This window comes from Emydura macquarii, unplaced genomic scaffold (genome assembly GCF_026122565.2).
Source record: "Emydura macquarii macquarii isolate MOO-44397 ecotype Brisbane River unplaced genomic scaffold, CSIRO-AGI_Emac_v2 contig_3287, whole genome shotgun sequence".
NCBI classification, from domain to species: domain Eukaryota; kingdom Metazoa; phylum Chordata; order Testudines; family Chelidae; genus Emydura; species Emydura macquarii.
Genome location: NW_027133424.1, coordinates 1,695,670 through 1,720,133, shown reverse-complemented (window position 1 = coordinate 1,720,133; position 24,464 = coordinate 1,695,670). Strand labels below are relative to the sequence as shown.

Below are 24,464 nucleotides of genomic sequence, written 5' to 3'. Positions count from 1 at the left end.
AACATTAAGCCTTGTAATTCTCTTGTGAAGGCAGATAAGCTATGGTAACTATCCCCACTTTATACATATGGAAATTGAGGCACAGAGGGGTCACACAGCAAATCTAATAGAGCATAGAATAGAAACCAAGAGCCTGGTGTCCCTGTACTTTGCTCAGACTATAGATATACTGCCTACCATGCACAAAAGAATGGAGACTTTTCCAGGTAATACCATAGCTGAAAGACACTATCCTTTGTCTTTTCTGGTCCTGACAGGCTCTGTGCTGAGGCAAAATAGGACGACTGTTGATCAGCACCGGGGAAGGGCCCGGTCCCAAAGGCCAGACATTGTTTTTGAGTTCTGACTGTGTGCTAGGCACTGTTCAGACAAAGGAAGACACTCTTCTTTCCTTGCCCCAGTATGCTTACCTAGATGATCAGACATAGACAATCCAAGACTGACCCATGATGGATACAGTGGGTAACGGTACAAGAGGGAGGTGGTGTGGATTATTTTAGATCATCATTGAAGTACTAATGGAGAAGTGTGTGTTAAGGAGAGATTTGAAATGAATAATAAATACTTCACACTTAAACACAGAGAGGGTCATTTAGCAAATGAGGGAGATAGAGTTCTGTATATAGGGGGCAGAATGGGGATAGGTGCATAAACATAAGTGGGAAAGAATACAAAGGATAGATTTAGCAGGGAGTTTGGATGAAGTGTAGGCTGTAGGAGAGAACTAATCCAGAACTGTAATAGGCTGCAGTAGAGATTTAGTTCCTCCTAGAAGACCCACGTGCCATGGGATGGTAGGTGGGAGAATGCAATGACAAGAGCCTTAGGTCAAAGGAAGAGTGTGAAGTGCTCTGACAGCTCCAGAAAGCTCACCTATGACCAGTGTAGTGTATAGGCCAGTTTAGAATGAGGTGGTGCAACGTGTGGTATAATAACAAATGTAAGCAGTGATTAATTGGAGACTCTTGCATCACAGCATGTCCCATCATCAGTATTGGTGAGCCACCAAATAGAGTAACCAAGGATTATGCAGGGCAAGAAGTAGGCATCCCAGGTGCCTGTATCTGAGCAGTTTTAGAGTTAATGGTTGTGCATCTTGTGCATGCATTGTGTTTTAAAAATCCTTTGTTAGATGCTGACATTCAGTCCTGTTTTACTGCAATTCTAATCTCTTTATGTAATTTCCGCCACCAAACAAATCTTTTACTGTAATTATTTGCCCCCTGGATTGCACAGTTTGATACGAGTTTTCTTGAGCCTTGGAATTCACCTCTTTGTTCTTGATATGATTTTTGGCTTTTCCTTGAAGTTGGAGAAGGATATTAAGATGACACTTGCACAGAAAGGAGCTGGAGGGACCGTCAGCTCAGAACTCAAAGAAAAGATCAGAGTTGTAAGTGGTGTTCATATCTGGAAATGTCTCTGGGCTTTGGGCAGGAATAAGCATTTATGTGTTAACATGTCTAAAGCATGATGATCAAGGAACACCACCGCTGCTTCCCAGTAGATTTAGTGGTGTTTGTATTGGGGAAGAAGATGCTATACTCAGCTAGTCTGTGGTCTGCTTCTCTTTCCACAAGACTGGAATACAGTGTGTTATTTCCTCTGTGTCGTTAGCATCAGCTAGGCTGGAAAAACTCAGCAGAAAAAACAGATTATCTATGAATCCTTACACTTGTGCAGAATCAGAACCTATGAAAAGTGGCAACACCTACGGATCATTTAAATATGTGTACTTAGAGGGAGTGGGATCACATAGGTCTATACTCTGCTATTATCTCTTGTAGCTTGTATCTTTAACTATTCCCCTTCACAGCAGCTGAAGTTTTACAGATTGAGAGCTCTTTAGGGCATGGACTGTATTCCTATAAGTGTGGACATATTTAGCATGTTATGGGTGCACTTAAGCAACCATACTGAAAATCAATTGTGGGTCAAATTATGCCTGCAAATTGAGGCTTCTCAACATAGCTGCCTGGGTTAGGAGTTCTGAATCTGGAGGTTGTGAAATGTCGATGTAGGAGTCATGACTACTTTGTCCTTCCCACATTGCTAAATGGGAGCGGGGGTCTTAGCTAGATTGGAGAGGGGTCTCGGGGTGGTGCCTATAAGAAGATAAGGGTATGGAAAAGGTCTTCAAAACCACCGTCCTAGATTATTTAATAGGAAATTTGACTTCTGATCCTTGGTGGTATTCCACACTGTAGAATATTCATAACCCTTGCATGCAATGGAGAATCTCTCTACACAGAGTTCACAGAGAAGTGTGGACTTGCTGATTGGGCCAGATGAACCCATGCCAAGTAAATTACTCTTCTGGATAGGTATTTTCCATTTAAATTCCTCCTTGTAGCTGAGCCTGTCTCTGGGCGCACTTCCCGTATCTGCTAGCAGCACCTGTGACCGTTCTCGGGGCTAAGAAGTCAAATACATATATGCAGACCTTTTAAAGGGCTCTTTCATTTGCTCCTCCTGTCTATTTAATTGCCTGGGGCTAGGAATTCCAAACATGCCCATGCTAATCTGTAGTTCTTTCCTCCTCCTCCATTTTATATGTACCCTCAGAAATTAAGTTACGCTAGTCTGAGGTTCTGGATGAGTGCCAAAGCACTGCTAATTTGGGGCAGCAGTGACAGATAGAAGGTCCAAAATTTCCAACCACAGGGGCTAGTAATAAAGTGCATGTCATTAAAAAGCTAGCACCTCTAACTTTCTGAAGTTAAAGCCTATTCTTACTCCCTCTTTCACCTAAAGTCCAAGTATACAATTCTCTGGTTATCATGTCTCCTCTCCTATCATGTAGGTTGCAGCCCAGCATCCCGAGGGTTTGCTTGCTTCTAAGCTACCTGCCAAGTTTGAGGTAAGTTTTGCCTCTAGCAGGTAGGGCCTCTTTATTCAGTTTGGTTAAAGTTGAGCATACAACATGTAGTAGATCTGTGCAAGCTTCTCCCACACAGCTCTGCTAGAGCAATTGCTCTTTTCAGTGCAGGCCCCTTCCAGAAGAGAGGCCGACAGCTGTTTGTGTGCAGGCTTTATGGTGGAGATAGATACCTAGTAGGAGCTAAAATGATGTCACCTAATTCATGTCCATTCATGTACTGACAGTGTGGAAATAGGAGTATGCCCCCAAAACATAATTACTCCAACAATTCTTTGAAACAGTTTTAAAAAGTTATTTTATTTAACTAATCTTGAGGCAGGCTAGAGGGCTGAAATGTTGATTTTTCACATTCTTATGGAATCCTGTAAATAAATGAAATACCCTTCTTAAGAAACTTAAGAGAACTGAATAAATGTACTTTGAGAAATACTCTAATTTTTTTTTTGCTATTGAGGAGAAGCTCCACTAATAGTAGGGAATTTGTGTTCAAGCTAGATCTGTCTGGGTGCAGGCTCCTATTTGTAGTCCTGTGTGCCAGCTAAGCACAGATTTGGGTGGTGGTTTAATGAGACTTAGACATGCGAAGGGTAAATCTACATCCTATGTCCTGGCTTAGGGACCAGGTATGTGTGTGTTATACAGTGATGTAATTGAGGCACTGTGGAGTGCTGCATTCCATGTCCAGCACCAAGGATGAGAAGGTTGCAAGTCACGTGGATATGATTTGTGCCAGTTTATAGTCTTGACTGTGAAACACAGTTTTGTTTTTAAAAGATACAGTTGAACTGTTTTTATAGCTTTGGAATTTTTTCCCCCTCCCCATGATTTTAATTTCCTTTAGAAGTTTGATACTAAAATTTTTTTCTATCCTGATCTTGGATCTCTTCCCATTTAGCAGCCATTTTTTAGCAGCCTGTGTTTCAAAGGAGCCTGAATTTCACATGGCCATGGATTTCTGAGTTATTTGTAACTATTGCTCTGTCTTCTTAGAAACAGACGTTTGATATCAGCAAGGACTGATGTCCACAGGTACCATCCCTGTGCCCCCCATGGTACAGTGGCAGGAATGGATTGTGGGAGACCTGATCCCAGAGGATGATAACCCACTCAGTGCTGCAGGGACAGTTGAACCCTGCCTTCAAATTCTCTGCTCAAAGCAGCTTAGGGAAAATTCCTTCCCAGTTAGTTTTGATTGTTGTCTGCTCTGCAGATGTGATTTCAGTTTTTTGTTTTTTTTTAAAAAGGCTGTTGAATATGCCTTGTAAAACTTTTCTTTTCTGGCAACAGGCACATTTTAAAGAGAAGCTGTCAGTGAAGGATCTGGGTTTCTTAAATGTGATGGAGTTTGTTGGGGCCCTTAATGATATTCTCCATGTTGAGTACAAGGAAGACAAACAAGACTGGCTGGTCTTTGATCTTGAATCCAAGTGCTTAGCAGATGGTAAGCGAGGGCTTTGTATGTCCATGTTTCATTGTAGGGCAGGGGGGACCAAAGTGCTGCTGGTATTACCCACGTAGACCTACTATAGGGTCCATTAAAGATGAGATTTGTAAAAGAGGAGCAGAATCTACAAGTCTCATCATGCAGTTCACCCCCTTGATCTAAATGGAGAGTAGTGTTCAGCACACGATGCAGCGTTATATGCAGGGAGTTTGGCACCTTTCCACCTTACCACTGGTGAGTGGATTTATCAAGCCTGAGTGAAACAGTTAGATTTGAGATTTAAATTCAAAGTTAAAAACCTGTTGAGATGAATAGGTGCAGTTCGCATCTGTTTTAGGGTTACTGTTTGAGGCTGTCAAGAAGACAAATAGCTTAGATTCATTACCAAAGAGTATTTTCACAATAAAGGCGAGCTACTTTTTTTTTTAAAATGAAAGCTTATATTTTGCTGCAAGTATTGGAATCTATGACAAGTATCCCAGCAGTGGAAAGTGTATGGTGCAATGAGTAAAAGTGCAATCCATTTGAATTGTGAAGGCAGATCATTTGCTGCTTCTCTTCTCTGGGGAGGGAAGCTTGCTTTTTATAAACTTGCAGAGATTATATTTTAATACAGATGTTTTTGAAACCTTTTTGTTGTGGATTGAGGAGGGAAGTGTTTTATCAGTGAATTTTGTAGCGTGTTCCACTAGGCAAGGAATGCATTTATTGGTGTTTCTGCCTTTGTATCTTGATGTACATCAGTTCTTTTTCTCATTGTTTTGTGAAACCCAAAGGGATTTATTCCCTTTCCTTGCTTAAGGTCTCATCTAAACTAAAGAAATTTACATCAATGTAGTTTGATTTAGCAGCATAAACTGCGGCATTGTAAGCCCCATTTACAGTAGTGCAGTGTGTCTACTTTAGGAGTTTGTGCTGGTGTAATTTTCTTGATGTAGTTACACCAGAAGACATTTCTTTACAGGGTTAAATTACACTGGTGTAAATCCTGCTTTACTTGGATGCAACACCTTTACCTTTGATGCACTTACGTAGTGCAAATTTCCTGAACATAGACAGGGCCGTGGAAAGCAACAGATCTACCTTTTAAGACAAATGTGAGTTTCACCTTCTAACACAATCCATTTGGTTCCATTAGATGAGCAATCAAAGGATGAGATCTGTCTGTCTGATTCTTTGACACCTTCACCAGGCGCTTCTGAGCTCAAGGTCTTCAGCTGGGATTTCCTTTCTGAGAACTCTGAGGATCTGGGTCTGAAAAGAAGCAAAGTATTCAATGTGGTAAAAAAGATGGAGAAACCAGTGAGTGGCCTTCAATAATATAATGACGATGGGGGAGCATTTCAGGTTTTGAAGCTGTGAATAGTGTGGGGCTGGCTGTTGGGAATTTGAATTTCCCCGCAACACTGTACTGTAGCTGGAATCAGCCTTGTGGAGCCACTGGAGTCTTTCTGCATCTGTATCCAGCCTATCCAAAGCCATTTTATCTATGGATGTTGTAGATTCTCCATCACTTGAAGTCTTCAGATTGAGACTGGATATTTTTCCAAAAGAGATGCTATAGCTCAATAAGAAGCTATGGGCTTGATGCAGAGAATACCGAGTGAGGTTCTTTGGCCAGTTATGCAGGAAGTCCGATTAGATTATCATAATGGGCCCTTATAGCTTTAACGTTTATGAATCTGTTTTGTTCTCTTGAGTACCATTCTCCCATGATGCAGTTTCCAATTGTGGCTGATGATCAGGCAATCTTTTGAGCTCCTCTGCATTGTCCAGTAAGGGTGGCTACTGTGTGATGTGAGGTGCCCTTATCCTTCCTTTTTTTTCTCTTGCTTCCACCCTCCATATCCTGAAGTTACCTCTATGGCACTCCTTCCTTGCTGGCACAAGAAACAGTGTGTGCAGATGGAGTCTGAACCACTGTAGGGCAGCAGAAAGCGCTGCCTCTAGGCCACTGCATACACTTGAGTTAAACCAAAAAAGACTTAATTCATCTTTTCAGCCAAGCCCTCCCTCCTATTTTGTAGGCTCCCAGAGGGGAGCTATTCAGAGGTCACTCTCAAATCTGGTGTCAGTCTGTTTCTGTCTCTTCCTCATTTGCCAGGGAGAGTCCTTAGAATTTCCCTGTTCCGAGAGAACCATCATCTCCTCTGTTGAGCCAGTCAGACCCAATGTTTAATTGGAATATTTGCAGTGGGTAAGTCAGGCACTCCTTCCCCTGCACTGTGGGTCTGAGCTGCCCCAATCAGCCAGCCCTTGCTATCTGAGAGGCAGGGCAGTGGAAAAGGATTTAGGATTTTAATTGGCACTGTACAGCCTTTTCTTTAGGCATTAGGACAAGTCCCACCGGCACTGGGTTTTATCGTAATGGGGTTGTTGCTGATTTGTTCAATCCTGCATCTCCAGCACCTGCATTTCACCACCTGTCTGAGCACCAGGCCCTTTTTCTCCTTTTCTTGTCTCTGCAGTATTTGGATGTGGAAGAGCAACAGCTAGCCCGGGAGATCGTGGAACCAGAGATCCCCCCTGATGCTGTTCAAGACAGAAGCCTTTACTGTCTCCCTGTACTGGACAGTAGCACCCTGGTGGGTGTCTTTGTGGAGTTCATTGTATCTCCTAGCCAGTTCTACATCCGGATCTATAGCCAGGAAACATCTGAAATGCTGGAGGACATGATGATTGAGATGAGGTGAGAAAGTGTTGCATCAGGTTTGTGCTGTGGCCGGCTGTGCAGATTCTCCGTGAGTGTGTGTGCATGTGCTATGCTGCTGAGAGAACAGGACCCAGCTTGCTGTTGTGGTTGGCATTGGCTTGGGTATGTTGGTGCAGATGTGCATGCACTCTATTCATTCATGTTTGACGAGTGCTTGGGTAGATAAAAATCAATAGTTTTAAATAAAAAAATCCAATTTTTTATTTTTTAACCAGATTTTTTTTAAATCAATAAAATACTAAATTTCTCTCTCATTTAAAAAATAAGTTTTATAATTAAATCTCATCACAAACATGCTAAACCTACACTTAGTCTCATAAAAATTAATTAATGGTGCTAGTCTGTCCAGCCTAACTACCAGCTCTTGCTTCTTGAAAGTTCTGGGCTTTCGGTTTCTATTTCTCAGCAGACCAAAGTCACATATGCAAAGAAAGACAGGCTGGATTGGATTGTTGTTGTTCTGTGCTTATGTGGTGGTGGAACTGGGCCAAGCAAGGCAGAGGAGTTAGTTAAGACACTGTCTTAAAGACAGAGAGACAGAGGCAGAGTAGAAAAGAACAGTGGAGTGGACTGGAAAGAAAAAGGGAAGACATTATTCAGTAAACACACAGCTTCCTATGTTCCCTCACCCTTTTGCCACAGAAAAGTTGTCATGGCTTCTGGGCATAAGACAGACCCTATCTGGAAATATTTTGAAGAAATTCCTTCCCTGGGTAAAAAAGGAAAATGTGTCAAGTGTAAGCAGTACAAGAAGGAGATGCAGGGCCCAGGTGCAAGAATGAAACATCATAATGAAAACTGTTTATTGGGAGAAAATGATGTGGATGAAGATGTGGATATGTCTGACGAGCGATGTGGATCATCTGGTTAGTAACGTAAATAATTCACTTTGCAATGCATCATTCTTCAAGACTCTCTCTCTGCTTTTTAGTATGTGATATTTAACAAGTAAATTCCCAAACTGTTTGCTATGTTGGGTGTTGCTAGAAAAAAAAGTTTAGCTTAGCTAATCCTTATGGCTTGTTTAATTAGCTAACTAGGTTTAGAATCTATCACCCAAGTAAGTATATGGTACAGAAAGCTACAGTAAGAGAAATCTAGAGTTGCCAGCTGCCACTGGGTGTCATTTTCTTATTTTATATTACATAATACATGCCCCTTATTTTGGAACATCATGGCCACAGACGTTAATGATAATGCCATAAATCTATTTCCTATTTTACTTCAGCATAACTCAGTTTTCCCAAGGGAACCCCATCCTATACTTGTTTTCTCAAAAAACAGAAATGCCAGTGAATTCTATGGGGCTTACGCCAAAATTAAGTGCACTCTAAGTGCAGTCAGTCTTAGCTTTTTTGGTAATTTGGAATCGGATCTGCATCCTTGCTGAAAAAAATGTAAATGATTAACTGAATAATAGAATGAGAAGAACGACTATTCAAAATCGTTTTTGAATTTTGTTTCAGAATTCCATTTAAGCATAAGAGACTTTGACTGTGACTATCTGCAACAACTTCAGAGTCATCCATTGGTACTTTTAGCAGCAATACTGGAACTAAACATATTTCAGACAACAAAGTATCAGTAGCAAGCAAAAGATTTCAATCATCCAGTAAAACCACCACCATGGGTGGATTTGTAGTAAGGACCAGCAAATACCAATAAGACACCGTAGATGAAAACATTGCTCCGTTCATTTATGCCACCAGTTCTCCTTTTCGCATTGTTAACAATAAACACTTCATTGACGTGGTTGAGGCCTTACGACCAGGCTACACTCCACCTGGTAGAGCAGACGTTGGTGGAAGGTTGCTAGATACAGTGTATGAGAAGGAACTTGAACAGTGTGCAAGAAATACTGAGGGGAAATTTGCCAATTTAAGCCTTGAAGGGTGGAGCAATGTACACAATGATCCAGTAATGTTGCCTGTGTGACAACAGAAGATGGTGTTGCATATCTTTCAGAAACAATAGATACATCAGGACATGCCCACACAACAGAATATTTAAAAAGTGGCATTGAAAGCCATAATAAACTGTGAACAAAAATTCAACTGTCACATGTGCAATTTTGGCACAGATAATGCTGCAAACATGGCAAAGATGAGAAAATACTTAGAAGAAGAAATGAAAGTATGCTCCTTAACATATGGCTGCAGTGCCCATTTAAGGCATCTTTTAGCCAAAGACTTAAGTACATCTTCTCCAGGAATAAAAGAAAATGTTGAAGCTGCAAAATACTTCCATAACAACCGTTTCTCTTCATCTTCACTGAAGAGATCAGGAGGATCCAAACTAATTCTCCCTCAAGATGTTCGATAGAATTCTGTGGTTAATTGTTTTGATCAATTTATCAAGAACTGGCCTATTCTCCTAAAACTTTGTGAAGAAAACCGTGCTAAAATAGATGGAAGTATCTCATCCAAAGTATCTAACAATGGATTAAAGAGGAATGTAGAGGATATGTTCAGTATACTGAAGCCTATATCCATAGTCTTAAACAAACTTCAGAGAAATTGTTGCTGCATTGCTGATGCTGTCAAAATTTGGAAGGCACTTCAAGAGTCATTGAAGAAAGAAATACCTCACCAGAAAGTTGAACTGCAGACAATAAAGAAACGAATGGATCAAGCACTAACTCCGCTTCATTTTCTTGCGAACATTTTCGACCCCAGATATAAAGGTAGATGCCTAACTCTGAAGATGCTGATGCTATGGCATGGGCATCTCAAAATCACTCCTCAGTTATGCCAGTAATGATAAATTTCAGGGCTGGAGCGGAACCATTTAAACAGTACATGTTTACTGATGTTTTTTTGAACAAAATCACTCCCCTGAATTGGTGGAAATCATTAGCCAGGCACCTTGAAACAGAGTTCCTTCAATTGCTAAGCCAACTTTTCATGGCAGTAGCTTCCTCTGCAGGCACAGAGAGAATATTTTCATCATTTGGTGGTATTCACTCAAAGCTAAGACATCGAGTGGGAATTGAAAAAGCAGGAAAACTCATATTTCTGTTTCAGTCTGAGTAAAAATGACAGTGGGAGTCAAGATGAGAGCTAGTTGTAGAAGTTTTAAGAACAGTGTATGTTTAGTGTTGTGATGACTTGTCTGTTAGAGTTAATAAAATTCGAAAATAAAAAAAAAAGTTTAAGGACAGCTGGCAGCTTAGGAGACTGCTGCAATTGCAAATGTGAAACATTTATGTAATGTTTAAGATTTAGTTTAATAAAATATAAGTGCTATTGTGTTTGTGTGTGTGATTTAGTTCTTACCATTCCTAATGTACTGCTGCTGCATCTTCAGCTTTACACAGGTAATGAGTATTATGTACTGTTTCCTAAATTAGTAAAAATCAAGTATCTAAAAAATTACCCCAAGTATACCCTCCTAGATGTTGTAAAATGCTGTACTGAGTTGTAAATTAACATGTTTTAGTGATCATATTTGCACCATTGTTTAAGAAATATGTGAAGTAGTATCAGTGGGAAACTTGGTTTAAATCCAATGATTTTCTCTTGGTGATTTAAATTGCCTTGATTTAAATCAATCCATCTCATCCCTCTATAACTGGCAAAAAAGAACTAGGTTTGGTGGCAGTTAAGTCTGCTGCAGGACACACTTCATCCACCCCAAATTTAAAAGCATGGAAATAAATAGTTATGGGGAAGGACTTATGCATTCTTTTGCACCTTCATGTTGCTTACAACACTGTTGATGTGTGTAGGGCTCCTTAAGGCTTTCACGTCCGTCTCTAACAGATACCAAAAAGCAATACTTGCACCATCTTCATCAAACTTGCACTAAGGCAATACCTTGACAGTGACTTCCTGTGTTTTTGTATCAGTTGCATCAGCAGTTCAGCACATCTGACTATCATGCTTTCCATGCATTTGGGAAGGTCACTATGTGAAGATTTTGTGTTAAAGTAAATGCTTATGATTGGGATGCATATTGCTTTTAGGGACAATTTTGAAATGCTCTCTAGCAACGAACATTACTCATGTTTAACTCATATTCTAGAAATTAATGCACGAGGAGCAGCAAAGTGACCAAAGGATAGCTCCCAGAATGTTAGATTTCTTGCAGAAGGGGTACCAAAAAAAAGTGAGACAGTCTTAATGAAAAATTGCCAGAAGGGGTGACTTGTAAATGCTTAGAATTTGATCTATTCATTTTTCATTGAACCACTATGAAAAATTCAAATAGTGCTCAGTTTGGATTCTGTTTTGTGTTTTGCCATTTCAATGAGATTTCAACAAAGAAAGATTGACGGCTCCTGTTAAAACTGAACTCTGTAACACAGCTTTATCCTTTTTTTACATATACTTTTTTATATACTGCACCTACTGTATTTGCTGGAAGGCTAGTCAAATGTGCTTTGTACAGTCAGCCTTTGCATTTGTCTGTGTGTTCATTGTAAATGCATAAAATACATGTGCACTCTACCCATGTGGTATATGAATACAATATAGAAGGGTCACCTTTCACTGTTAAGGAAGATCTTCCTCTGCATTGCCTTCCCTAGGTCTTATGTTAACTATGAAACTTGTTCATAGCTCTGATGTTTCACCACAAGGTTCCATGAAAGTTCATGTCAAAGGGAGGTTTAAAGGAAAAGAAGGAAGCAAGGCTTTACTAAAGCACCTACACAGTTCTCTCTGTCCTACTTCCTACTGGGCATGACCTTTTTCTGTATTGCCTTGCAGACGATGCTATTCAAATAAAAATGTTTCTGACCGTTACGTCATGCCCGAGGCCTCAGTCCAGCCTGGCCATCTTGGCTGTGTTAGGATTTCGGAGGATAAATGGTGGTACAGAGTCGTCGTCCACCAGGTGCTCAACAAATGGGAGGTGGAGGTGTTCTTCCTAGACTTTGGAAATCTAGGGATTGTCCAGAAGTCTTGCCTGAGATTCCTCAAGTAAGTTAATAGCCAGAATACCCTAATGTGCGAAGTATTGTTGAGTCTTACCTTCTCTCCAGGAGCTTGCCCCACCTTCACTCCCTTTGCATAAACATTGCATAAACATTGTCAGTAAATGTCACTGTCTTCTACACATATGTGGAGTTATTGTTTATTCCTGGTGAACCTAAAGCATCAGTTGTACTTATCTTGATTTGGTGGGAGTGGAGGGAGGAGAGTTTTTTTTCATCTCCATCCTTTCCCAGCCTCCACACTGTTTAGCCTCTTCTTCTGTTTCATCTGCCTCTCTACAGGGCTTTTTCTGATTGATTGAACCAAAAGTCATAACTATTGGTCTTTGGTTTAGTAACTAGTGTGTAATGAAGAGCAGGGGGTGAGGTACATTTGGTAGGTGGCAGTGTGTGGGAACTGGCATTGCTGCTGTCTACTGTACCCATTCTTTGGAGTTGGTTGCCAGAGCTGTTCATCAGGTGTCCTTCACAAACATAACATTAATTTAAAAATACAACTCTGAGATGGCTATTGGAGTTGAGAATCAAAAGGCTAAAATGGCTCATGGAAGCTTGTCCCAACCCTGTTTTTTAACTCTTGGTGTAAGATCAAATGATTAATTTGATTCCTATTGCAGGTGCTGCTACTCGAAACTTCCTGCCCAGGCTATCCCTTGTTCCTTGGCATGGGTGAAACCCATAGAGGTATATCTCCACAAACCGTTTTTCACCTGTCTATATATAATGGGACTGTGCAGTAGACATTGTCCTCTTGCCTACTTGAAATAAACAGAGTAATATTAGTGTTGACAATCTCTGGGCCTCATCAGATTCCCACAAAAGTCCATAGGAGTTTTGCTGTTTTCTGTCAACCTATCATTGTTCTCTTCCTCAGCATTCAGAACATGCTTGTTTGCCCTTTTCTGCAAATGGACAGCTACTGTAGAGGTATTCGTTATGCAAACAAAGAAGCTTTCTTCTCTGCCCCGTGTCCTTTGTGACCATTCTGGTGGAGTCTTGGGAAATCCAGTCCAGTTTTCATGCTGCTTTAAATATTCCCTTTATTTGAGTGACTCACATTGGTCAAAACTTCCTTCACAAGGGGGGACTGGCCAGGACCCCATTTAGAGCCAGCCCATCACTCCTTACAGCAGGATCCCTGATTTTCTTTCCACTCTGATAACTTAAAAATAGATGGATGAATTTCCATCAGACTTTCTCAGTTCAGGCAGATTTTTTTTTTTGGTTCTGAGAAGTATGTGAGAACTCCAAAGGGAAGAAGGGACTTCTAACAGTAGTACATTTTGGGTTCTTTTTGTTTCCTTCCATTTCTAAGCATTCAGGTTCACATTTTCAAGCTTTTGTTTGGCACCAGGAGGGCTAGAAATTGTTTTAATAAATGAAAGCCGAAATTCTCCATTGATCACATGACTTCAGGAAGTAAGCACCACAAACTGGAAGACTTGTGATAAAACTGAAGCTGGACACACTGCCAGTCCTTGAAAATAAGAGCATAGAGTGAAAGTGACTCACCGGGGGTAACTCTAGCACTACAGCTTTTTTACATTTTGAGTAGTTTAACTTAATTGAGTGTTGGTAACCTTGTCAGGTTCAGTTTGGTACATTTTGCCTGTCTGTTGCACCCTTATTGCATTTACTGTTGCTAAGCCTTGCCCAGTTGTGCCATGCCTCTGAATCTAGGTTTTTTTCACCCTTTGCACACATACCAAACTTTCTAGGAATGGGAATCAGAATCATATGGCACCTGATGGGCTATTTTGTAGTAATCTGTTTATCCCTCTTTCTCCAGGAGCATTGGACCACCAATGCCATTCTCCGGTTCCGGAAGCTGTGCAGCCTGAAGCCACTGGTGGGAGTGGTGGATGAATATGTGAATGGCATTCTTCACCTCTTCCTGTGCGACACAACCTCTGATGAAGATATCTACATCCATCAGGTCTTGAGAGCAGAGGGCCATGCTGTCATTTGCAGAGAAAATATTCCTTCCAAGGTGAAGAAGCTCAGAGGTGGCAAATTTGAGCAGGACTGTTGAAGAAAGAGACTGGAGTGTGGTGGGAATTTGGGTTATGTAACATGAAAAATTTACCCTTAACAAAAAGGAAGTGCAACAGGAACTTCCAGTGCACCTTAAAGTTTCCATACAGCTATTTCCACTCATCCTAGGGAGTTGGTGCAGTATATTAATGCTTAGTCCTTTATGTCATAAAGCTTAAGTTCACATTTGTCTTAGGAAACAGGTTTTCACGGCCAGAGCCCAATTAGACATTTAAACTTCATTACCAAACCACCACTGCCCAATGCTGCAAGGTTCATGTGTGCTTTCATCTCTGCTGCAGGGTTCAAACAGCTGCCATGGCTCCAGCCATGTTACGGAGAGGATTCTTTTGGTTACATTTGCTAACACTGGTGTAGGAGATTCTTAATGTGCATATTTTATTGTGTACTCCTCTAGTGTGAATAGGGATCTTGTATAACGAGGACAAACATAGCTTGGGAGCCCATAGACCACAGCAACAGCAGCCCAGAACTGAGATAGCGGTGAAGAGACTGTTCTAGGGCGGGGTTAAGGTACACAGGTACAGCTGCCTATGAGATACTTGTCTTTTCCATTCCAGATTCTTACCAGTTCTGTCAGTCCATAATTTTTAATAGCACAAGATTCACTCAGAAAATTAACTAAAGCATTTATTTCTGTCTTTTTGAAGTTGAGGTTTTACTGTCTAGTTTCAAATCTACTTGGAAGTCTTCTGCGTTGTGTTTATTTCTGTGTTATGAAAGAATTCAGACCGTTGTGTGGTTTTGGTACTTTTGCTCTGGAGATCTCCCATCTTAGGTGATAGCTGTAATTAGCTGATTTGTTTGAAGGACAAGGTAGTCAAGTGACTTACAAGAGGTAACTCTCCAGCCTCGTCTGCACTGACCATAGAAACCCAGTTACAATGCTAGCAAACTTTGTTTATGCACAGATCTTGGTATAAAGATGCTAGTGTGATTTCTTTCCCCCCTCCCCCTCCCATAAGTGGGCTGCACAGTAAATCTTGTGGCAAGAAGGCTTGCTATTTTGGCATGTGCTGTGTCTGGATATCATGAGATGAGAAGTTTTGTCACTGTGTCAAATCATTTAAACTCTTCCAACAAGGCAGTCTCTGCCAGCGTCCAGATTGCCCTCAAGCTCTAACCCCCAATCAGTGGGGTAGCCGTTTCTGCAGTTCTAAAATCATTTTGAAAGTTTGCTCTTGGGTTTTTGCTCATTTTTAAAAAAAATTGCAACACACTTTCTTGACTGTAGTGTACTGTATTTTTATTTTTAATAGGGCTTCATGGAATTGAACCCTTCAGTCTTGTACATGCAGCCCACTCCGAAGCAGGAGAAGGATGTATTGGCAGGGCCAGACCTTCCCTCACAGCCACAGGAATCTTTCTGCGAAGTCAGCAAGGCAGCAAAGCCCAAGCTGGAAGAAGGTGAAACACGTGCCCAGGTGGGAGGTTTTTAGCTCTTCTGTGTCTAAGACAAAATGAAAAATAGTTGTTGTGTTGTGAAACCTGTGGTAGGTTGGTACACTGTGTTTTAACCCTGTGTCATAAAAGAGCAAACAGCTGCCACAGTAGTAATAATAATGTTTCAGATGCGGCACACATATATCTCATCTCATGCTCGCACTTATCTTTGATTATCCTGCCTGTTTATCTGATTCTTTCAGCTCTCTGCCTTGTCTGGTCTCTTGACAGTTCTTGGGTACTCCATAAACTTCTAGGTGTAGAGTCCTGTTTGCTCTGTGATGCCTGTTCTACTCACTCTCTCTGAACTCAGATCTTTACTTGGCTCTTAAGATCAGATATTGTATCTTGGAATCAACCTTGACTTCCTACTTCTTTCCCTTTCACCTCTCCTGTGCCTTCATTTGCTTTACTCTTCCCGTTTATGTGCGGTTGCAGAGGGGCAGTATTAATTGTATTTTTCATGGTGTAGCCATCAGAAGCACACCACCAGCCAGCTAATGAATACCCTGACATGGCTTATGGCTGTTAGAATTTGGCTTGTTCATTCTAAATTTTAGTTTATTAAAAATCCCCTTGAAAACCAGTTTTTTGGTCATGGGGAGGAGGTGGTCACACATAGCTATTGTTCCACTCCAAAACATCTCCATCGTAATGATATTTAGCTCTTTTATATAGCACTTTTCATCACTTGACCTCAAAGCACTTTACAGAAGAGGAGAGCATCATTGTCCCCATTTTACAAAGGGCGAAAATGAGGCATAGTGACTTGTCTGTCACCCAGCAGGCTGGTGGTAGAGCTGGGAACAGAACCAATATGCTGAGTCCCAGTTCAGTGCTCTCAGTCCACTAGGCCACACAGTGGAGAAATAGTTACAAACTGATTTTTGTCTGCTTTTTCCTTATATTTCTTTCTTATAGGCTTTTCTATGGCACACTTTATCATGGAATCTGAGCACCTTTTGAGTGGATGTTGCATCCTGTTGTACTGTTGTACTGTTTTGACCTGATTATTATAGGGACCATTTTTTGATATCTGTCATAATACAATTAACTTAAAACTAGTGTAATAAATCTAAATCTAAATCTAAAATACAAGCAGCATGTTTTAAACATCATCAGTTCTTAAACAGTAACTTTATCTGGGTTTCCGGTTTAATAGACTGGGTTTTCGAGAGCAGAAAAAATATTTTAGATAAAATATTAATTTTGGATGGTAATTCTTCATCATTGGAAGAATAGTATTTTCTACAACTTCACATGGGGCATAGGATAAAGTTGCTGTTCTCTTTCTAGAGACTTCAGGCTGAGCAAAAGGAAGCAGTGTGCTTAGAACCCAAAGGAAGGGTACAAGAACATTCCTGCTCTGTGAAGTCTTCTCTCATTTCATGGGACTCCCAAGGCAAAGACCCCCAAAATAATCAGGAAAGTCCAAACCCAGAGTCCAGAAAGCCAAAACTAGACATGCAGGTGAGGTTTGGGGGGTTTCCCAATACTGAATAACTTAACTGAGGTTGAGATGAGAAACACCTGTCCCTTAATCAGCTTGCTGTTGACACTAAGATTACGGCAATTCCAAAAAGCATGTTGCAAACTTATTTATCTCAAATGAAGGGTAAGGAGGAATAAGACATAAATAGGAGCTCCCCAGAGGAATCAAGTGTTGGTGACAACTTAGAACTGCTGTAGTAAAACTGTGCAAACTTTAAATGTTCAAGAGATGTTTGCAAGGGTTAATATTTAAACTTCTAGGTAGAAAGATATTAGGATAGGAACAGTTTTGGCAGTGAAATTTTGCAGACTTCTGGATGATGTGAATTAGTGTTAGTGGAGAAAGAATACTCTTATTTACTTAAGTATTAACTTATTAGCATACATTTTGTTTAAATACAAACAAAATGGGAATTGAACGTCCCAGGAAATCAGATTCTATACATTAGAGTGTTCAGCTCATCCATAAAAAGGAGCAAACGGCGCACATGCTGAAACGCCATATGTTAGGACACAGAATGGAGTTACAGCAGTGCTGCTAGTATGTGCTGTATTAAAAGTTTCCAGACTTAAATATGTTAGGACTTTTCTGTCCATTTTAGGGTACAGTAGATTCCATTTGTTAGCAACCACTCGGTTCCCAATAAAAAGTTGCCATTATCTGAAGGTTGCTAATAGGTGGAAGGCAGGTTTGCGGGGCTGCAACCATGAAAGGATGCATTAGGACATGCTGAGCCTGGACCCCTAGGGCCAAGCCAGGATGCAGTGCAGAGAGGTAGCATGCAGCCCCCCCGCCAGTGCCTCCACTCCCTCTGGAAAGCTTTGCATCCAGACTGCAACGGCCCTCCCAGCTGCTGCCCTGTCTGCCTCCCAGCTGCAGGCAGGTTTGTGGGGCTGTAGCCAGAGAAGGCATGTCAAAAAATCATAAATGACATGCCTGTTGCCAATATCCAAATCCCATTAACATTAAAGTCAGTGGGATGGGATTGGTTCCTAGCCAAATGTTGCAGTTTCCCAGAAGTTGTTAATATTAGGGTTGCTGTTAAGCGGCATCCATTGTAGCTATCATAGCCTCAGAAGAGGTGCAGTGAGGCTTAAGTCAGAGGGATCTGTAGATATTTAGAAAATGGAAAGATGGACAAAGAGGGACGAACTCCACTCTGCCATTTATTAAATGGCTTCTGGATTCTTCACGTAGTCTTATAGAATATCAACTTGAGTTAGTTGCTTTCTTTTAAAGGAAAATCCTATTTCTTTTTGGATAATTTTCTAGGATGTGGGAAGTCCTTCTCTGGAGATGCCATACCTAGAGTCGGCGTCTGTGGTAACAGATACCTGGGATGAAAATTGGTTGCCTCTGCAAACCTTAAAGAAGCAGATTGGTGTTGGCTATGACACCTTGCATTTGGATACTGTGGTATCTTCTAACCAGACCTCCAGCCAAGAAGGAAGGAATCAAAGCCCGCAAAGCAAAGAACTGCTGCAAAAGGTAATCTTTTGTGGAGGGAGGGAAATGGACAAATGCCCTATTGTGACATTATCCCAAAAGGATTTAAACATCTTGTGCATGATGTACAGTTGGCTGCATATGCTGTTTTAATGGGCAAACCTGGCTAATACCCTGAAGTGGAAGTGTGTAGGAGGGAATACTCCATTTTGTCTAGATCTGTGATTTCAGGGCTCCTTTCCTGCTGACCTCCTACACCAACCTGATTTCAACTTTTTGTGTGCCTTGAAATATTTTTTTGTTTGGAAATAAACCCCTTCTCTCATTTTGTTATGCCCTTTCTCACAAAAGGATATATAATTGATCCTTTAATGCTGTTTCCCTCTTGGTTGCAATTTTTGCCAGATTTTCCATGTATTTCTGTCTCTCCCACTTTCTCTCTTCTCCGTACCCACTGTACTGAGTGTCGTCGTTAGGTATGGCATTTTGCTGCTGCTGAGGAGATGTGGGATGATGTGTGGCCGCTTTTGGATTATGCGAACATGACAAAGACAGCAGTTGAGAAGTCAAAATTCCTAATCCAGGAGACACTGAGAGAAGTCCCAGAGCCTGCGGGGGGGCTGAAGGTAAACACACGTTTTCTGGCCAGGTGTGGCAGTGTATTTTGTTTTTAGATTATTTTAATATTTCTGGAAATGTTTTTGTTGATCTTAGGCTTTGTAAAAACTTGTCTTTATTAAGCTGAAATTTGAGTCCAAATTAGACACAACTCTTTTGAGATAATCTACCTACTTCTGGGTCTACGTTCTTATATTGATGTCCATCACAGTATGTCTGATTGCCACCCAAATTAGTACAATTCTAGCAAGTTACATGTGAAACAAAATGTAATGTGTCATGCTAATTCAGTACCTTTGTATCAGAGAACTGCCCCAGGTTTGGTATGATTGGTGGTCTCTGTTAATAGACGGTCCAGTGTGAATCTGCAGGTGTGGGTTGAATGGTTCCAGGTAAATAGAGATTCACTTACAGAACTCTACTTCCCCACAGTCTGTGCTACTTCTCTCTAGTCCACAATGTTGACCTTTCCTTTTCATGTATGCAGTGATGATGTTAAAGGACAAGGGGGCAAGGAAAGAGACCCAGAACAGAATCTTTATAATATATAAATATAGCTAGCAATCCATACTCAGCAGCTTTATATTAGTGTAATGCGTGGGCCTGGTAGTGGAGAGTTCTTTTCAGCTTCCACGGAATGATTCTCTGGCTGTTTGTTTTTGCCCTGGCATGCCCTTTGTGTGACTAGCTCTGTTGTAGGTGGGGAAATCTGTAGGATCTACTCCAAGTAGTTTCACACTGAGCCAGATCTTGCATCAGTGAACTCAGTGGAAGTTTTACAGTTAACTTCAGCTGGAGAAGGAGCCAGTCCTATATTAACAATTTTAAATGTGTCTGTGGCTGACTGGGTATGAATTTATTTGAAGCTGCTTAGTCAGTGTTACCAATGCTTCTTACTGCTTGATGAGTTAGGAGATTGAGGCCAGGACCCTTAACGGATGGAGTTGGAGAGGATCATTTGTGGAACACATTGCGGGGCACAAAGTGAGTGCTGATACTTAAGTGGCAGTGATAAATTATGACTATCTAATGGTATGAGTTAAGATGGCCCTTTATGAATGCAGTTTGGGATGGACAAGAGGAGAGAATAGTGGAGGGGCATAGATTGTTCAAGTGTTGAAGGCAGCAGAGGGATCAGGAATGATCAAATACCTACACGATTTTTAATGCCTCACTACAGCTTATTAACTACAAGTAAGAGGTAGTTGGTGACCCTGATGAGAGCAGTTCTAGTGGGGTGGCAGAAACCAGATTTGAGAGGATGAAGGGCAGACCTGGAAGAAATGGGGGGTAGGACAAGTGGGCCTGAACGGAGGGGAGATGGAGTGAGGCTTTGTGAGAGCAAAGAGAAGTTCGGGTGAGGAAAGTAGCACTAAAGTAATGAGAAAAGACCAGACAACCTAGCTTGTGCAAACAGAGGAGGGGAGAAGGGAAGAGGAGATCAAAAGGATGCTCTAAGAATGCAGAGTTCCTTATGTACTGACTCAGACATAACTACACAACTATTAGACAGCTGACCATGTGGCTTTAAGAGCATAGGAATCCCCTTGCCTAGAGCAGACCAGTCCATCTAGTCCAGTATCCTGTCTGACCGTGATCGCTGTCAAGTAGTTAAGAAGAAGGCACAAGAAATTCTGGAAAGGACATTTATGGAAAAAACTTCCCTTAGGAGAATATTTTTCCTAGTCCCCATCAATTAGTGGTTAGTTAGTGTCTAGAAAATGAAGATTTCTATCCTTTGTGCTTTATCTCAGTTCACTGTGGATTGCTTTTGTCCTTTGACTGCTGCATATTGAGCAGAGGTTTGCATTGAGCTATTGACATCAATGGTTGGTGTTTTTTAAGTGGTTGGTCAATTTGCAACCTAGCAGAGTTCGTTAGTTCAAATTATTCTTTCAAAATGTGCATTACCTTGCATTTGTCAACATTGAATTTCATTTGTCTATATGCTTGTCCATTTGTCTAGTTTGTTTGCTAACTTCAATTGTCTATATGCTTGTCCATTTGTCTAGTTTGTTTGCTAACTTCAATTGTCTATATGCTTGTCCATTTGTCTAGTTTGTTTGCTCCCCACAATCATGTCTAGTCTTGACTATCTTAAATAATTTTGTCTACTGAAAATATTGTCATTTTACTGTTCATAGAAATGTAGGATTGGACGGGACCTCAGGTCACCTCGTCCATCCTGCCATGCTGAGGCAGGATGAAGTGCAACCTAGAACAGATGCTTGTCTAACCTGTTCTTAAAAACCTCCAAGGATGGGGAGTCTGCAGCCTCCCTAGATAGCCTGTGCCAGTGCTTTAATTAATCCTTATATTTAGAAAGCTTTCCTAAAGATTTTTCCTAATTTCATCCCCTTGTCCAGTAAATTAGTAAATACAAACATCAGTCCTAGTACAGCTCTGTGGCTGGGTATTAGGTGAACCTTTAAATTATAAGCCAAAGTTTTATTTAGCTAAAAATTGATTGAGCAACCTACTCAACTTCAGTCCAAACTCACTTGGGCTCATTCTGTCACTTCCAGCCTTGCTGTTCCTCAGCTCAAGAATTATGAGGTTTTTTTACAGCAGACCATCAATATGTTGCTAAGACATGAGCAGAGATGGAAGCTCATACCTTGTAATAAGTAGCCACCTTCCCTGGAGAATGTGGGGGAGGTGCTGCTCTCTTGCCCTGATTTTGTGCATTTGGTCAAAAAACTTGAAACTTGTTTGCTAGAATTCCAGCTATGCCTGGATGCTTAACTATATGGTGATCAGGACAGTTGATGAATTGCAGGTGCACTAATCTTGCTCTCTCTTCTGTTTTATATTTGATTGCAGACAGCAGACTCTCTTGGAGATTCATCAGATCCTGCTGTTTTGTCCAAGTCACTAGGAGAGTTTTATATCTCCCTAATCCATCCCCTGTCCTTAGCAGAGCCTAACCAAGTGGACCCTAATCAGAACAAAATCTCTCCTAACAAGGTCCAGCTTGTTACAGCACCATCTGCCTCTGCCGCACTTACAACAGCACCTGTATCCTTGGACAAGCAGAATGGTACTGTGGATTTGTCTGAGTGGATTTTTAGGATGTGTGAAGACTGAGGGTATATTAGTATGTGCATTCCACTACCCATTTTGAATGCTGGCCCTAGTGCCGTGCAATCGTGGTATTTTATTAACGGCACTGTTATGTGGCTCCTGGTATTTTGTCTGAAATTCATATTACAGCCAGAGGCTGGGCTCAGGACTTCTGGGGCTAAGGCAGTAGTGTGTGCTTTTTATTGCAATGAGTAAATGGAGACCTTGAATCTTGGCTTCTTGGTGCACTGGACAGATGGCAATAACAATGACTGTGGGTTGATGCAATACTTTAGGCTGGCCCCATATGAAGAAGTGGATTCAAAGTATTTCATGGGGATGAAGTTGAATTGAGGTTTCTCTTGGTTCATTTCTCTGCCTAATCTGGATATTTTCCTTCTGTTACCTTTGTCCTGCCCTTATCCTACACATTTTTGCCTGTCTGTATGAGCCCATTTAATACTGGGAAATCCTATCTCTTGGCATTTAAAGGGTTCCACTTAAGACCATGGAAAACGAGAGAGCTTGAAGCCCTTGCACTTTCTAAGCCCTCTGAGCTCTCGTGTCTGTTCATCCTCTGAATCATAAATTGATTTTAACTTCACAACACCCCTTTGAGGTAATGAAATATTTATCCCCATTTTACAGGATAAAATAAGTGACTTGCCCAAGGTCAAACAGTAAATCTGTGGTAGAGCTGAGAATCCAGTTCTTCTGAGTCCCAGTCCAGTGCCCTATCCACTAGCCCATCCTTCCACCCTTGTGTCTCGTTTGCTATGCAGGGGAAGTCATTCCGGAGAAGGTGAAGAATGAGGATCTCTCCAAGACCCAAGTTGTCCCACTGAGTAGCAGTAACAGCCGCACTAATCGAGGGGCCAAGGAGCAGAATTCCCTGGTCCTAGCTGCTGAGCTCCAGGTGTCCCAGACACTCTTCATCCCTCGCAGCTCACCTACTGCAGCATTGGGAGCTGCTGCACGTTTGGCAACCTCCAGTGGCCTTTTTCACTGGCGCTCTGTCCTCAGGAAGTTGGAGATGTGAGCAGAAGGAGAAACACCAGGAAGGAGTTTAATACACTTATACCGCATCAGACAAGATGGAGAAACTAAGCAGAGGCTCTTTGAGGGGTTGGTGCTCCTGTGCCATTTCTCTTTGGCCCTAAGAGAGATTCATCCTCCTGATAATGAGAGCCTAGGGTCTCCTTGGACATGCCTGTGTGTGTGTGATAAATGTTGCTTTTATTTTCCGTGGAGATAGTTATATTCCTTCTATTGTACTGCTGTGTAATGACTATTCTTTTTAATATAGTAGTTTGAACTGTGTTTGAATATTATTGTATTATGGTACGTGTGTATACACGGCCCCCAAAAGGTGGAGGAAGGAAATGGGGGTCAAATTTGCAAATCATATTAAAAACAGACCATCTAAAAATATCCCTCCTTTTCCACTCACCCCTAAATGACCTCCACTCAAAAAACAGCCACTGCCTTGAGCTTCATGACTTGTAACTTATTGTGTGTACCTTGAGGGTTCTGACATTGTGCAAGGATTTTTTAAAAATCATACAGATCCATCACATAATCCTTTTCTTGGTAGTATAACTGGCAGTCCCATCCTAGGTCAGGCCCCCCAGCCTGTGGTGAGCATTGTTAACCAGTAAATAGCTTTCTTCATGCCCTGCTGTCTTGCATCTACATAATGATAAAATGTGGTGGTTCTTCAAGGAAATGGAGCTGTGTATCTTCCTTAGGTGTGCATGCACCAGAGCCAGAGAGCTTTGCCTAGCAATACTTGTAGTGGTGGTGCTAGTGCCCTTGGGGGCCTTAGCCCCTCCCTGGACCATAAAAGGCAGTGTCGCTCCCAGTTCCTTCTTACCGCCTCTGGCTGGAGTCGGAGCTCTGCGTTGTGTTTCACTTCACACTTTTCTTCTCCGTTTCTCATGACTCGTGTACAGTAGTAAGTAATACCTTAGTTTAATTTCAGTGTGAGTATAGTATTAGAGGAGTTGGCTGCTGTCTGTGATGCTCTCACCAGGGTTTAAGTATTGTCACTGTGTGTGGGTGCCGATGCCTACAAGAGGTGGTTATTGTGTCTCCGTGAAGGACACATTAGAGAGCAGTGCCCCATCTGCAAGTTGTTCACAAAGAGGACTCAGGTGGCAAGAGACTTGCAGCTAAAGCAGCAGCTGCTAGATCAGGCCATGAGACCCTGGCACAGAGGCCCTTGTCCGATCAGTCATCAGCTTCGGATCCGACAAGTGATGTTGCTCCACATTGGGCTTCCCCAAGAGGAAGAGAGGTTGTTTGCCTTTCTCTGGTATGGCGAGGAAGTGGTCCCATAAAACGAATTGAGACCATTCCAGGGTTTGGGGGAAA

General features: G+C 41.5%; 1 protein-coding gene across 5 annotated transcripts in view; it reads left to right on the top strand.

The window, feature by feature from the left end:
• The window catches only part of TDRD5 (tudor domain containing 5), a 29,337-nt gene extending 5,926 nt beyond the window's left edge, over nucleotides 1-23,411 (top strand). For 3 of the 5 annotated variants that reach the window (XM_067532396.1, XM_067532393.1, XM_067532395.1), the window contains exons 5-18: nucleotides 1,310-1,393; nucleotides 2,804-2,860; nucleotides 4,169-4,322; nucleotides 5,464-5,627; nucleotides 6,794-7,014; nucleotides 11,748-11,960; nucleotides 12,592-12,658; nucleotides 13,764-13,964; nucleotides 15,289-15,453; nucleotides 16,769-16,942; nucleotides 18,237-18,452; nucleotides 18,887-19,036; nucleotides 21,852-22,068; nucleotides 22,874-23,411. In XM_067532396.1, the coding sequence (XP_067388497.1) occupies nucleotides 1,310-1,393; nucleotides 2,804-2,860; nucleotides 4,169-4,322; nucleotides 5,464-5,627; nucleotides 6,794-7,014; nucleotides 11,748-11,960; nucleotides 12,592-12,658; nucleotides 13,764-13,964; nucleotides 15,289-15,453; nucleotides 16,769-16,942; nucleotides 18,237-18,452; nucleotides 18,887-19,036; nucleotides 21,852-22,068; nucleotides 22,874-23,130 (2,340 nt within the window). In that variant the 3' untranslated portion in view covers nucleotides 23,131-23,411. The remainder of the gene's footprint in view (nucleotides 1-1,309; nucleotides 1,394-2,803; nucleotides 2,861-4,168; nucleotides 4,323-5,463; nucleotides 5,628-6,793; nucleotides 7,015-11,747; nucleotides 11,961-12,591; nucleotides 12,659-13,763; nucleotides 13,965-15,288; nucleotides 15,454-16,768; nucleotides 16,943-18,236; nucleotides 18,453-18,886; nucleotides 19,037-21,851; nucleotides 22,069-22,873) is intronic. The other 2 variants (XM_067532394.1, XM_067532397.1) reach the window with 2 other exon arrangements.
• Nucleotides 23,412-24,464: the final 1,053 nt, after the last annotated feature.